The sequence below is a fragment of the Oncorhynchus clarkii genome, chromosome 19 (genome assembly GCF_045791955.1).
Source record: "Oncorhynchus clarkii lewisi isolate Uvic-CL-2024 chromosome 19, UVic_Ocla_1.0, whole genome shotgun sequence".
NCBI classification, from domain to species: Eukaryota; Metazoa; Chordata; class Actinopteri; order Salmoniformes; family Salmonidae; genus Oncorhynchus; species Oncorhynchus clarkii.
Window position 1 is genome coordinate 48,426,553 of NC_092165.1, and position 14,639 is coordinate 48,441,191.

At 40.0% G+C, this 14,639-nt stretch overlaps 1 protein-coding gene across 1 annotated transcript; it reads right to left on the reverse strand.

Annotated features, from left to right (window-relative positions):
* Positions 1 to 4,153: 4,153 nt before the first annotated feature.
* LOC139375332 (cell cycle control protein 50A-like) lies at positions 4,154 to 9,009 on the reverse strand. The gene is made up of 7 exons (XM_071117014.1): positions 8,481 to 9,009; positions 8,188 to 8,307; positions 7,677 to 7,784; positions 7,446 to 7,530; positions 6,432 to 6,575; positions 6,135 to 6,347; positions 4,154 to 5,869 (listed from the first exon to the last, which is right to left on the reverse strand). The coding sequence occupies exons 1-7, from the start codon at positions 8,727 to 8,729 to the stop codon at positions 5,676 to 5,678; spliced, it is 1,113 nt and encodes a 370-aa protein (XP_070973115.1). The 5' UTR covers positions 8,730 to 9,009; the 3' UTR covers positions 4,154 to 5,675.
* Positions 9,010 to 14,639: the final 5,630 nt, after the last annotated feature.

Sequence of the window (14,639 nt, forward strand, 5' to 3'; positions counted from 1 at the left end):
AGGCTAGTAGCATAGCATTTTTATTTATTTTTTAATTCAAAATACAGGTCAACAATTTACATTCTTACATCATACAAAACAGAACTCAGGTAATTAACGAGAAAATACTGAAACAAACAAAAAAAATATTTAAAAAAATATAAACAAATAGTGCAATTGTAATCACTCTGAAAAATTCTTATTGTAATGATTTAGAAATGTTTTATTGTTATTGTTCACAATGGTTAATGTTTTAATAAAATAGTTCAATTCAATCAATTTTTTTAAAATGTTGGTATAGAATTTGGGAATTTCTGTTTGTGTATGAAGTATTTGGCAACAAGAATAAAATAATTCACAATCATTTCAGTGGTCTTGTTATCATTGCAATAGTAACATATTACATCTTTCATGTCAAAAACATAGCTAGTGTTCATAATGGTATATAAGTATTTTGCAAGGTTTTCCCAAAATTCTGACACAAATTTACATTCAAAGAACAAGTGAGACAGATTCTCACCTTCTTTTTCACAGAAAATGCAGATATCATCAATTGCCACAAATGTGGATATCATAGAATTACATGGGTATATCTTATGTAAAATGTTAAAGTGTACTTCCTTAACTTGGTTTGGTATACAATATTTGTAAGGCCTTAACCATGCATTTTTCCAGACAATGTCAGGAATAAGCATGTTCCAGAAAAACTTTCCTCTCGGTGTAAGTTGGTTTTGTGAATGAAGAATTTGTCTTATATATTTATTACAACAAGATTTCTCAAGTAAGCCCACGCCTTCCAATCTGAGTTCTGGATAAACTTTGTGATTATTACCTAAGCTAAGATTAGTTTTCATTCGTGTAGTTAGACCACTGGGAACGGCTTTAATCACAGAAATAAACTCTCTGAAAGGTATTGGAAACTCTATCAATGTTATAAATTGTTCATATGTGAGAATATTACCCTTGTGGTCAAAAAACATCTAAAACAAAGTCCATATTCCTCTCATGCCAGCTGGGGTAGAACAATGACTTATTCCTTACAGTTATGTCTGAATTATTCCACAAAGGCTAGTAGCATAGCATCTCTCTCCATTGAATACAGGCGGTTGACGTCACCAACCCTCATCAAAATTAATAAAACGATTACAATAATGTGTGCACACCGCCCACAAAATGAGGTGGAAACTGAGCTGCACTTCCTGACCTCCTGCCAAATGTATGACCATTTAAATACACATATTTCCCTCAGATTACACAGACCCTGCCCACTTTAATAAATGGAACACTAGTCACTTTAATTATGTCTACATATCTTGCATTACCCATCTCATATGTATCCTATACTATTCTACTGTATTTTATTCTATGTCTCTCTGACATTGCTCAATCCATATATTTAAATATGCTTAATTCCATTATTTTACTTAGATGTGTGTGTATTGGGTATATGTTGTGTATTTGTCGAATATTACTTGGTAGATATTACTTTACTGTCGGAGCTAGAAGCACAAGTATTTTGCTACACCCGCAATAACATCTTTTAAGCACGTGTATGTGACCAATAACACTTGATTTGATTTGACCCACAAAGAATTCGAAAACAAATCCAATTTTGATAAACTCCCATATCTCTTGGGTGAAATACCACAATGTGCAATCACAGCAGCAAGATTTGTGACCTGTTGCCATAAGAAAAGGGCAACCAGTGAAGAACAAGCACCATTGTAAATACAACCTATATTTCTATGTATGTATTTTCCCCTTTGTACTTTAACTATTTGCACATCGTTACAACACTGTATAAAGCTATAATAAAACATATGAAATGTCTCTATTCCTTTGGAACGTTTGTGAGTGTAATGTTTACTGTACATTGTTTCTTGTTTATTTCTCTCTTGTTTATTATCTATTTCACTTTCTTTGGCAATGTAGACATATGTTACCCATGCCAATAAAACCCTTAAATTGTATCCACCAATTCAAAGAAAGGATAGGCGGGAGCTGGACATCCAGCTGTGCCGCTTTGTGGACAACGACTCGCATTGTTATGGCGGCGAGACATATCTTGTCAGAAAATTCATAATCTTTGTCACTTGTTAACACAGCCATAGTCTCGCGTTGCCATACCCCCCAGAATCACGCTGAGGCTACCACAGCCACAAAGCCCAAAACGTACAAATGTATGAAAACAAAATACAAAACAAAATCTAAATTCAAAGTTAGGGTAAGGCATACGGTTAGTAGTGTGATTAGGGTTAGGTTCCAAATCTGATTTTAAGAAGATCAATTATAGAAAGAGGTGAGGTTTAGCCATAACTATGACTTTGTGGCTGTAGTAACTAGAGAAGACCGGAAATTGCTGCAATATGTTCACACGCTGCTCATTGGTTGCTTTGTGTGAAGGCTGGACCCTTGTAGACTGGTGCTAGTGTAACGATCAGATATTTTGTATCATTTTACATTTGTATTTATTAGGGATCCCCATTAGTTGGTGCCAAGTCAGCAGCTACTCCTCCTGGGATCCCAAACACATTAAAGTACTAACATTGAATATAAAGCAAAAGATTAAACAGTACATCATATTATTATTACATTATTACACCACTACATATCTACAATACAAAATGTACAACACAAAATTTATAGTACCACCATACAACAATATTACAATGTATACGTATGCGTGTGTATGTACCTTTGTGTGTGTCTTCACAGTCCCTGCTGTTCCATACGATGTACTTTTACCTTTAAAAATGTTTTTGATACTGTTGCTTGCATCAGTTACCTGATGTGGAATAGAGTTCCATGTAGTCATGGCTCTATGTACTACTGTGCGCCTCCCATAGTCTGTTCTGGCCTTGGGGTGTCCGTAGTTTAAACAGACAGCTCGGTACATTCAGCTTGTCAACACTTCTTACAAAAACAAGTAGTGATGACGTCAATCTCTCTTCCACTTTGAGCCATGAGAGATTGACATGCATGTCATTAATGTTAGCTGTCCATGTACTTTTAAGGGCCCGCTGTGCTGCCCTATTCTGAACCAACTGCAATTTTCCTAAGTCCCTCTTTGTGGCACCTGACCACACTACTGAACAGTAGTCTAGGTGCAGCAAAACTAGGGCCTGTAGGACCTGCCTTGTTGATAGGGTTGTTAAGAAGGAAGAGTAGCACTTTATTATGGACAGACCTCTCCTAATCTTAGCTACTGTTGTATCAATATGTTTTGAACATGACAGTTCTGGTTTGCGCTTAATGGGATTATAATTTGATTATAATTTGTTTTTCAACAGGACAATGACCCAACATACCTCCAGGCTGTGTAAAGGCTATTTGACCAAGAAGGAGAGTGATGGAGTGCTGCATCAGATGACCTGGCCTCCACAATCACCCAACCTCAACCAAATTGAGATGGTCTGGGATGAGTTGGACCGCAGTGAAGGAAAAGCAGCCAACAAATGCTCAGCATATGTGGTAACTCCTTCAAGAAGGTTGGAAAAGTATTCCAGGTGAAGCTGGCTGAGAGAATGCCAAGACTGTGCAAAGCTGTCATCAAGGCAAAGATTGGCTACTTTGAAGAATAAAAAATAGATTTACATTTGTTTAACACTTTTTTGGTTACTACATGCTCCATATGTGTTATTTCATAGTTTTGATGTCTTCACTATTTTTCTACAATGTAGAAAATAGTAAGCATAAAGAAAACCCCTTGAAAGATCAGGTGTGTTCAAATCTTGACTGGTACTGTATATTCCTCAATAAACTGACAGTTTCCACCTTGGAAAATTGGTCGGACAATATTATCCCGGAATTGTGAAAAGTAGGTGCAGCTCCTACATGGGATGAAACGCTCACCGTAGTCTATGAAGGTGGTTGCTGCCAATCTGGAAAAAGTCAGTTTCCCCGTATGGTGGAAAGTGACTGGCAATTGGTGTGTTCTCTGCTCAAATTTAGAGAAGCCTGGCCTGACATTCAGTTGGCAACTGAGAGTCAGTAACTTCTGAAATGTGGAAATTGTGATAGAATACCTGTGTGTGTGTGTGTGAAATAACTTGGTACGGGGCAATGCCAGTTTTATATATACACTAAATGACTGACAGGGAGCGCTGTTTTAAAGCCCCCACACCTCCATCTTGGCACTCCCCCACATTGTAAAATAATTTGGACGCTATAGAAATACATTTACTTGTCACATTTATTCTATTACAGACAGCTTAATGCATACTTTAATCATATTCTGTAAGCTAAAAATAAACATTTATTTTGAAAGTTCTCATTTTACTGTCCCCAATACAATATGTACTTTTATCCTTGAAATTAAATACTCTATAATTCCATTCATTCCTACGTGTATGTGGGACTTATATGGCTGATCGTTGGCTGCAAAGCCCCTCATTAGCCAAAACATAGCAAGCAAATTCTAGGGTTTATTTCCATCATTGGGCAACACCCAGGAGTGCACCTCACATTTAATTTCCATTAACATTGAGGAGGGAAATAAAAACCAATCAATAACTTGCAAATACCATTTCTCACATTTGATTCACTTTTGAAATATCAGCAGATTATCCAATGCAATATATTAAAGAATAAAAGGGCAGAATTAGCTTTAAAAAACAAAGAAAACCTAAATAAAAATGTAAGTACTGCATAACAAATGTAACACTTTTAAAATGCATAGCATTTGGTCAACATTGAAATGAAGCTTGTTAAATGTTTTAAAATGCATTTTCATAGTCAAGTCAAAAAGTTCCATTGTAGAGACAACGTCAACAGCATTGGTCCATAAAACCTTCAGATCAAGTTGGCTATGGCTGTATCCTAAGAGGACAAAATAGGATTTCACACATACCATACTAGAGAAAAACAGTTTGACCAATACAGTAATTGATCAAAATAAAAATGTGATTAAACATTGACAAACCAATCTCAATAAGATCTCTTTTGTTGAGCGGAAATAAAATTGATAAGTGAACATTTATTCGATCAAATCAATAACTGCTTATATGCTTAAACAATCAACATGTCTATGAACTTTTTTTCCCCAATTCAAAACTGTTTGAAATTGCCTCAGAGGTATGTAAATTAAAAACATTAGTACATTCACAAACAGGAAATATTACAGAATAATGTGTGTGGAACTTACATTAAAATATAGTGCCATCAAGCCATACAACATACATTGCTCAAATAATATACATGTTGTCTTTTGAGATTAGATAAAAAGATAATACAAACACTATGTACTTCAAAACCACAGAGAACATTTTCAGCAGTCATCTTGTACAAAGACACAGTATCCTAAGCTCCCAGAGCCTTTTTGTGTCTCATCCCATTAATTTACAGGGTGTAACACACACACAGGCCTTTTTCAGGAGGGCACAATATTACAGACATATATTGTGTAGAACAGACCTTTGTCACGAGAATCCGCAATGGTGTAAGTTCTTTACAACAGATATCTAGAACATGCTGAAATTATATATAATCACCCTTCTGAAAAAACACCTGACTGCAGCCTTCCACTGGAGGTGGGAATGAGTGAGCTAACATTACAACACAAAACAAACAGTTTAACAAACAAAGAGCAGTGCATCCAGGCTAAATCAGCAAGCAGTCCAGAGCAGGGCAAACTAGTGGTGGCTAGACCCAGGCATGCAGAGGGAGGAGGAGGTAGGGTCTCCATATGAGCAAGGCCTTCAGCTGAAAATATCTGCACTGTTGTTACGTTTTCCATATCTGTAGTGGATGCTGAGGAGGACTAAGCCCAGGCAGAAGCAGACAGAGCCCACAGTGATGTAAGCAATGCCCAGGAAGGGGTTTTTGCCACCCATCCAGGAGATGGCGCTCAGAATCATGCGCTTCCTCCCATTGAAGCTCCGCACGGGGTAATCTGAGGTCACATGGTTAAAGAAAATGACAGCAGCGCATCTGGACACAAGGATTCTAAAGATAATTTTATGTGTCTTATGTAGACTTTGTGAATGGTAAAAGAGAATAAAGATTCATTACAGTAAGCATTGTACTCTACATAGGTTTATAACTGAACACAAACTCATATGGCTCTGTCTCCTATGTGCAATGTTCACTCAATACAAACATATGCCTGCCACAAATCTCTAGGTTGTAATGTATTGCAGTCTTTCTCAAAAGGATACTGTAGGTGACCTCCAGGATGTATTCTCCTCGGGGCAACGTGGGGGTCATGTTGTTGGGCTTCTTCTGGATGATGCGGTACAGCTTGCGGAAGGTGGGCAGGGCAGCGGTCCTCATCCACACAATGAAATCCTCATTGATGAAGCCATTGTTGTCAGAGTCTGATGGGTCCAGCTCAAATACAGGCTTTCTCCAGTTCACATGTTTGCTTGTGCCTGAAGGAGGAAAAAGGCCAAGTCAGTCATGATAATTTGATTATTACAAGGTAGTTGTGTCATTTTGCATGGTATGCAAATCACCTTGGAAAACTACAGTGAGGTTGTTGTTTCCACTGGGGTTCCTGAATTTGACATGCTTGTCCGTCCACCATGCAATACCCTTCTTTACCAGAGGAATTGCGGTTCTGGAGCCATTGGGGTCAATGTAATAGAGCTCCAGAGTGTCTGATGAGAAATACATGGCAGTCAATAGCAAGCCCGGTCTCTGAAATAGTGGACCAACACTGATGCTTCATGGCAAACTAGAGTAAAGCCACTCCAAAAACTCTAGTCAAGGGTTGGTCCAAATAGGCAGACGTTTATCTACAGTACATTTGTAAAGTATTCAGACCCCTTCCCTTTTTCCACATTTTGTTACGTTACCTTATTCTAAAATTCATTAAAACATTCCCCCCCCCCCCCTCAATCTACACACGATACTCCACAATGACAAAGCAAAAACAGGTTTTTAGACATTTTGGCTAATGCTTTCAAAATAAAACAGAAATGCCTTATTTACATAAGTATTCAGACCCTTTGCTATGAGACTCGAAACTGAGCTCAGGTGTATCCTGTTTCCATTGATCATCCTTGAGATGTTTCTATAATTTGATTGGAGTCCACCTGTGGTAAATTCAATTGATTGGACTATATTTAGAAAGGAACACACCTGCGTATATAAGGTCCCACAGTTGACAGTGCATGTCAAAGCAAAAACCAAGCCATGTCGAAGGAATTGTCCATAGAGCGTCGAGACAGGATTGTGTCGAGGCACAAATCTGGGGAAGGGTACCAAAAAAATGAATGCAGCATTGAAGGTCCCCAAGAACACAGTGGCCTCCATCATTCTTAAATGGAAGAAGTTCGGAACCACCAAGACTCTTCCTAGAGATGGCTGCCCAGCCAAACTGAGGTCTGAATACTTTCACGAATGCACTGTAAATAGATTTAAATAAGTTTGTAGTTGTGCATTGGTGTGTGCCGTAATGTTACTAAGAGACTGCGGAACCGAAAATGGCAACTATTTGTTAAGTGAATTCCGCCCTCAAGTCTTACCATTGAAGAGGCTATTGGCGATAGCACCACATGGAGCAATAGGCTTGTCACTGCTGCGGTACGGCTCACATTCCTTGCTGGGGCTCTGTAAAGAGTGCCAAGAAGATTCAGTGCAGCGTAAAAATAATGGATGTTTAAAGCTAACAATTAGGCCGACATCTATTCAATATATAATGTGATACTTGACAGATGTAGCTTACGCCCTCACAATTTAGTGTACCTGTACCATACCTGTAGAGAAGTCTTATCTCCGTTTAACTGGCTGTCATCTCTGGACTTCACATAGCGTCTGTGATTCTGATAAAAGTTGGACAATCCGTAGTACATGAAGACGTTACTCTGTCGGGGAAGAATTTCAGATCAATGAGTAATAAATTAGTTTAGTTATTCATCGGATGAGAGAATAGGCCTTCATAAGACATTGCAACAATGCTGCAACTCCAAGATGAAAGTGCAGGAGGCTGAGAGTCTAAATAAGGATTTCCTTCACATAATAACATCATCCTGTAAAATCTATTTGAGTGCATAATAAATAACATTCAGGGAAATGGTGTAAAATAGTAATGATTGATTCTGAATAGAGGCCGACCGTTAAGTGTTTCTAAATAGAGCAGCTAATGGACACTAAGTATGCCTCCAGTCCAGTTATTACCGATTGACTTGTCTAAACATTTAATTGTGATTATACAGTACTTTGAGGACCCAAAAGGGTAAATAAAGTTGTAGGTTATGTTCAGTTTACCTCAAATGGTTGATCCAGAGAGAAGGGTACGGAACAGGTACATGACTTTGTGTTGTTCCAGCTGTAGCTTTGAAAACAGCTGTAGCACGGACTTGACATGTCAACACCAGTGTAATCAATCTGTAAATTAGGGAGATGATCAATAACACTTAGCGTCAATTTAGCTAGCAATTACACTCAAAGCAGACAAACTGAAAGATGTTTAGCTAGCCAACAGCGTTAACCCATACACAATCAAAATTAATTGACTATGCTATGGTACCTATACTTTATGGATTGTTAGCTAACGTTACCTCGAACTCTTTGATGTTGTTTGAAGTCACGAAAAGCCCAACGCCGATGGGGATGAAGATGAGACCAATTACAAAGAAAGCAGGAAGAACAGTGCCGGCTGTCAAAATAGGTTGCCAAGCGGGCAGTCTTTGCTGTTTGAACGCAGTGTTGTCCGGCATTTTATTTGTCATAGTTCCTGAGCCTACATGGCCCGTAGCACCAGGCTGGTGTCTGTCCTCTTCTTTGGCGTTGTAGCTAGACGCCATCATGTCTGCAGTTCTCGTCGAACAAAATAATCCACACTGTCAACAACAGTGACAGCTGGCTGTCGCGAGTAAACTTTCGTTTCTAAGTGAATCCACCCGTTATCTTCTCGATAATGTTACGTAGCGTTAAATGTAATCATTTAAAAAATACAAACATTGTGGATTTCCTTTGGTGGGAATTTCGAGTTACCGTGAGAGCGAAAGTAGGCAGTTATGAGAATAAATCAGGAAACTTATTTTACTCCAAGGATGTTGCACGTGATCAGGTAAGGTGCACGCCCCTCTGATTCTCTAAAAAAAATACCCTTGTGAGACAATATAAAATAAATTAATCAGAATAATTTCTTCGGTGTGAGGCAGAGGTTTGAAACTCCCATCCGAACAGACAATGTTCAATTATAATTAAAAATATATATTTATTGTTGTATAGGATGTATTTATCGTTAAAGCTGCAATATGTAACTTTTTTGGCGAAGACCAATTCACATAGAAATGTGTGTTATAGATCTGTCATTCTCATTGAAAGCAAGAAGGATGCAATTGCGGGCCGCTGTCCGGGCGTTCTTGCATGTGGGCATATCTGCATTTGCAGGATCCCTCTTTATACTTCTATTGTTACATTTTTAAAGGACAGGCTGGAGGCAGGGGTGCTCCAGTCATTGGTGACCTGTCATTCAGGGCAGGTGGGGCTCCAGCTCATAATTTTATATATATGTCACACACACACACACCGCTTGTGCGCATGTTGATTTTGTCCACTCACACCTGACGCAGGTTGAAATATCAAAACGAGCTCTGAACCAACTATATTAATTTGGGGACAGGTCAAAAATCATTACACATTTATGTCAATTTAACTAGCTAGCTTGCTGTTGCTAGCTGATTTGTCCTGGGATATAAACATTGGGTTTTTATTTTACCTGAAATGTACAATATCCTCTACACTGACAATTAATCCACAGATAAAAGGGTTCTTTCTAGTAATCTCTTCTTCTTTGGACTTTATATGGCGGATGGCAACCAACTTTAAGGTGCGTTACCACCACCAACTGGACTTGAGTGTGGACCTCAGTTCATCTTTCAATCACGCACGTGGGTATATGTTTCTAAAAACCAATGAGGAGATGGGAGAGCTGGACTTGCAGTGCGTCAAGTGTTCCAAATGGAACCACGTTCTATTATAGCGCCTGGCTACGCAGACTCGAGCAGTGTGGGTGCAAGGACTGAATAACATGTATGTGTACATTTATTTTGCAACGCTTGCGCACGCGACGTGGGCGGTGTGGTCAGTATGTAAGAATTTTGTTCCTCTCCCCCTCAGAACTTATCCTACTGTTCTGACTTGGTGGTGCACATGTAACCTATAGCCTGTTTCAGAGAAATGTCATCATCAAATATTGTAAGTGCTTTCATTGTCTGTTTATATGCCCTCTATTTATCCTATGGTTCTGACTTGTTGTACAGGGAGAATACTGTAAGAACGGGCTATGTTCTGATTTCTGTGCTGCCTGTTTCAAAAGTGCTGAACAAATACATCCATTTTAGCTAGCTCATTTGTCTTAATCAAAATTATGGCTTACCTCTTATCCGCTCATTGTTCCCAATTGTTATATTGCTTATACATGTCTATATCATAAGTATCTTATTAATAATTGTAGGCAATATTGGAATGATGCATTTCATTGTTTTGCTTACTTTGTGAATTATAATTAGCTCATGTGCTTTTCTCCACGAGGAGGGGGTACAATATAATGTTGTTGGGCATGTAACTGTGTTTGCCAGTGACAGTCTCTTCCTAATTTCCCCCCAAATAATTCTACAAAAAGATCAGTAATAGACCCATGTAATTCCAATTGATATTGCGAGAGCTGTTATGTTTGTGCGGTGCGCTGTCTGTGTGTTGGTATATTGTCTTTAAAAGTGGACCCTCGTGATTGTATTTTCCTTCCTTTTTAGACCACATACTGTAGGTCTTATAAAATACTTAAAATGGTAGGCATACCGCGTCTCTCTCGCCTGTGTCTCTCTCTCTCTGTGATGACTTAAAGAAGAGTAAAGTTAAGGCCTCAACATCTTGGTGATTTTATCTTAATTTCAGTCAGTGTCCATTTTGAAAGTGCCGAACGACTTGGCCTACCTCGTCGCAGGTCGTTTGCGTGCAGTTTCTTATACTTAGAGCTAAGTGTTAATGATGAAGATCAAATATTATGAATTTACTGAAAATAAATGTATTCATGTTTCTGTATGGTTCAAAACTCAATCATGTCGGCATTTGTTCATTTTGAAGAAGAATGCGATTCTTATTGAGTTACAGAAATCCACAAGGATTACCACCATTTAAGCACGTCAGGTATGGTTTTTAAAAAGGCAGTAAATGAGGCTGAATGGTCTTTTTGGCTGTCAGATGAGGCTTCACTGACAGGCAGGTGTAGCAGTGGTAATGATTCACTCCACGTTATAGTACAATGCATGTATTGTTTAATGTTGTGTAGTGTCTTTGCTGGCATGTATAAAAAAATAGATTTAGTTTGCCCCATCATACTAAAATCGCCACTGGCTCCAGTACACTAGGTGGTGTTAATGCACAATAACAGAGGATGCCAGCCACTGATAAGCCCCACCGAAGAAGGGGTGGTTGCCACAACGATAGCTAGCTAGCTGTACACCGGTAGTGTCCTTCTCCCTGCCTATTGGGCACTATGGGGTATGCTGGCACTTATCACCCACCATAGTGTTGTGCTAGCGGGAGACGGGGCGACCGGTAGACAGTGTCCTTCGCCCCCAGATGTCTGGCACTGTTTTCCCACAGATCAAATCAATGTCAAATGTATTTATATAGACCTTCTTAGATCAGCTGATATCTCAAAGTGCTGTACAGAAACCCAGCCTAAAACTCCAAACAGCAAGCAATAGAAGCTGCAGCTGTAGAAGCACGGTGGCTAGGAAAAACTCCCTAGAAAGGCCAAAACCTAGGAAGAAACCTAGAGAGGAACCAGGCTATGAGGGGTGGCCAGTCCTCTTCTGGCTGGGCCGGGTGGAGATTTTTATTTTATATAACAGAACATGGCCAAGATGTTCAAATGTTCATAAATGACCAGCATGGTCAAATAATAATAATCACAGTAGTGGTCGAGGGTGCAGCAAGTCAGCACCTCAGGAGTAAATGTCAGTTGGCTTTTCATAGCCGATCATTGGGAGTATCTCTACCGCTCCTGCTGTCTCTAGAGAGTTGAAAACAGAAGGTCTGGGACAGGTAGCACGTCTGGTGAACAGGTCAGGGTTCCATAGCCGCAAACACAACAGTTGAAACTGGAGCAGCAGCACAGCCAGGTGGACTGGGGACAGCAAGGAGTCATCATGCCAGGTTGTCCCGAGGCATGGTCCTAGGGCTCAGGTCCCCCGAGAGAGAGAAATTGAGAATTAGAGAGAGCATACTTACATTCACACAGGACACCGGATAAGAAAGGAGAAATAATCCAGATATAACAGACTGACTCTAGCCCCCCGACACATAAACTACTGCAGCATAAATACTGGAGGCTGATACAGGAGGGGTCAGGAGACACTGTGGCCCCATCCGATGATACCTCCGGACAGGGCCAAACAGGCAGGATATAACCCCACCCACTTTGCCAAAGCACAGCCCCCACATCACTAGAGGGATATCTTCAACCACCAACTTACCATCCTAAGAGACGACAGAGTATAGCCCACAAAGATCTCCCCCACGGCACAACCCAAGGGGGGGCGCCAACCCAGACAGGAAGACCAAGTCAGTGACTCAACCCACTCAAGTGATACACCCCTCCTAGAGACGGCATGGAAGAGCACCAGTAAGCCAGTGACTCAGCCCCTGTAATAGGGTTAGAGGCAGAGAATCCCAGTGGAGAGAGGGGAACCGGCCAGGCAGAGACAGCAAGGGCGGTTGGTTGCTCCAGTGCCTTTCCGTTCACCTTCACATTCCTGGGCCAGACTACACTCAATCATAGGACCTATTGAAGAGATGAGTCTTCAGTAAAGACTTAAAGGTTGAGACCGAGTCTGCGTCTCTCACATGGGTAGGCAGACCATTCCATAAAAATGAAGCTCTATAGGAGAAAGCCCTGCCTCCAGCTGTTTGCTTAGAAATTCTAGGGACAATTAGGAGGCCTGCGTCTTGTGACTGTAGCATATGTGTACGTATGCCGTATGCAGGACCAAATCGGAAAGATGGGTAGGAGCAAGCCCATGTAATGCTTTGTAGGTTAACAGTAAAACCTTGAAATCAGCCCTTGCCTTAACAGGAAGCCAGTGTAGGGAGGCTAGCACTGGAGTAATATGATAAACATTTTGGGTTCTAGTCAGGTTTCTAGCAGCCGTATTTAGCACTAACTGAAGTTTATTTAGTGCTTTATCCGGGTAGCCTCATCGCAGTTACAGATATGGTAACCACGATGAGGGCAGGTATTTGGCGGGTGGGAGTGAAGGACACTCTACTGGTATCCCTCCCGCTAGTTAGCAGGGTCAAAACAATTCAGATAATACATATTTACCCTTTTGACCCACATTCAAAACTGTCATGCAGGAACGCTCAAGGAGGGGCATTCATGTAAGAACCGATGGGATGCTTGTGGGTGTTCATGAAGGAACTGCCTACATGCAGGAACACACTGAATTGCGGGCTGCAGTTGCGCACTAGTTGAAAGCAAGTCTAAGAAGTGGTAGATCTGTTCTATGTGCGCTATTTCTATGCTCCCCGTTCTTAAATTTAGTTTCTTACGTCTTTTACATTTGATTAATACACCGTCTTCAAACAGTTGAAAATATATTTAAAAGCGGTCTAGATGGTACAATGATTCTCTACAGTAGGTGATTTTTAATGCACTGTAACGTTGGATACCAGACGCCGATAAGCACTGCATGGACGGAGGCATCAACGGAAATTAGGCAAACTATTTGAATTTTAGCAACAAGGAAATGGCGGAGCAATTTCTGCATATTGCACCTTTTAACATTTTGAATTGATCACCTTGTGTCGCAGTGGATTTTAAAATATGCACTCATTGTTTCATTATGTTTACATGTGACACTGGACATATCATCCTCATAGGATGAGGCTACAATACGTTATATCTCAATTCACTGTAGTCTATATGATTTACAGTATACCCTATTCAGACTTCACTGAAGTTCCCTCTGGGAAAATACTCTCATTTTTTAAAAAATATTCTATTCTAACCCCATGTTTACTGACTAATTTGTGACACAAAGCACCCAAATAATATTTATGGATGGATGTATATGTCAGTGATGTAATAGATTGCAAGTGGTAGATTTTTCTGGACTGACTGACTGTAGGTGCTCTATACTTGAATATTGCTTTACACTACACTAGGTTTAGCTCCAAGACTGTCAGCCAATCATAGCTTTCTCTGGTGATTTCCTGCTAACATCAACCGCAAGTCTATGGGGCCGCAGATCCCCTACACTGATGTGACCATCTCAAAGCCTCCAAGCCAGGGGCCTGGACCACTCTCTCGAAAGCTCTCTGGCCTGCTCCCTCCCTCACACTTTGACCTCATGGCATCAATGGTTGTGTCACATGACAATCTACCCTAGTGAGGTTTGACTGAATCCTTCCAAAATGTATCTATTCACCTCCTCAACTGAGCTTTTACTTTAACATCCCTGCTACTTCAGCCATATATGAACCATTCTTCTTTTTGTCCCACAGGCCATTTGCTCTGAGTGAATTTGCTCATATCCATATCAGCATACAAAAAAGACCAGCATAGAAAATGTATTACAATTATGTTTCTTTCAATTGTTTCATCACGTTCACATTAATTCAATCTGTTCTATTATAATTGACAATGCTCATTGCTTGTGCATTGAGTTACGTTAAACTGTAAAGGCAGGTCTATTTTATACACA

What these genes read in the sequence shown, in the direction of transcription:
- LOC139375332 (XM_071117014.1), bottom strand. Translation starts at nt 8,729, where the DNA reads ATGATGGCGTCTAGCTACAACGCCAAAGAAGAGGACAGACACCAGCCT. An exon ending in CTCTGGATCAACCATTTGAG is followed by an intron (nt 7,785 to 8,187) that starts GTAAACTGAACA and finishes CTTCCCCGACAG; the next exon opens with AGTAACGTCTTCATGTACTA. An exon ending in GAGATAAGACTTCTCTACAG is followed by an intron (nt 7,531 to 7,676) that starts GTATGGTACAGG and finishes CACTCTTTACAG; the next exon opens with AGCCCCAGCAAGGAATGTGA.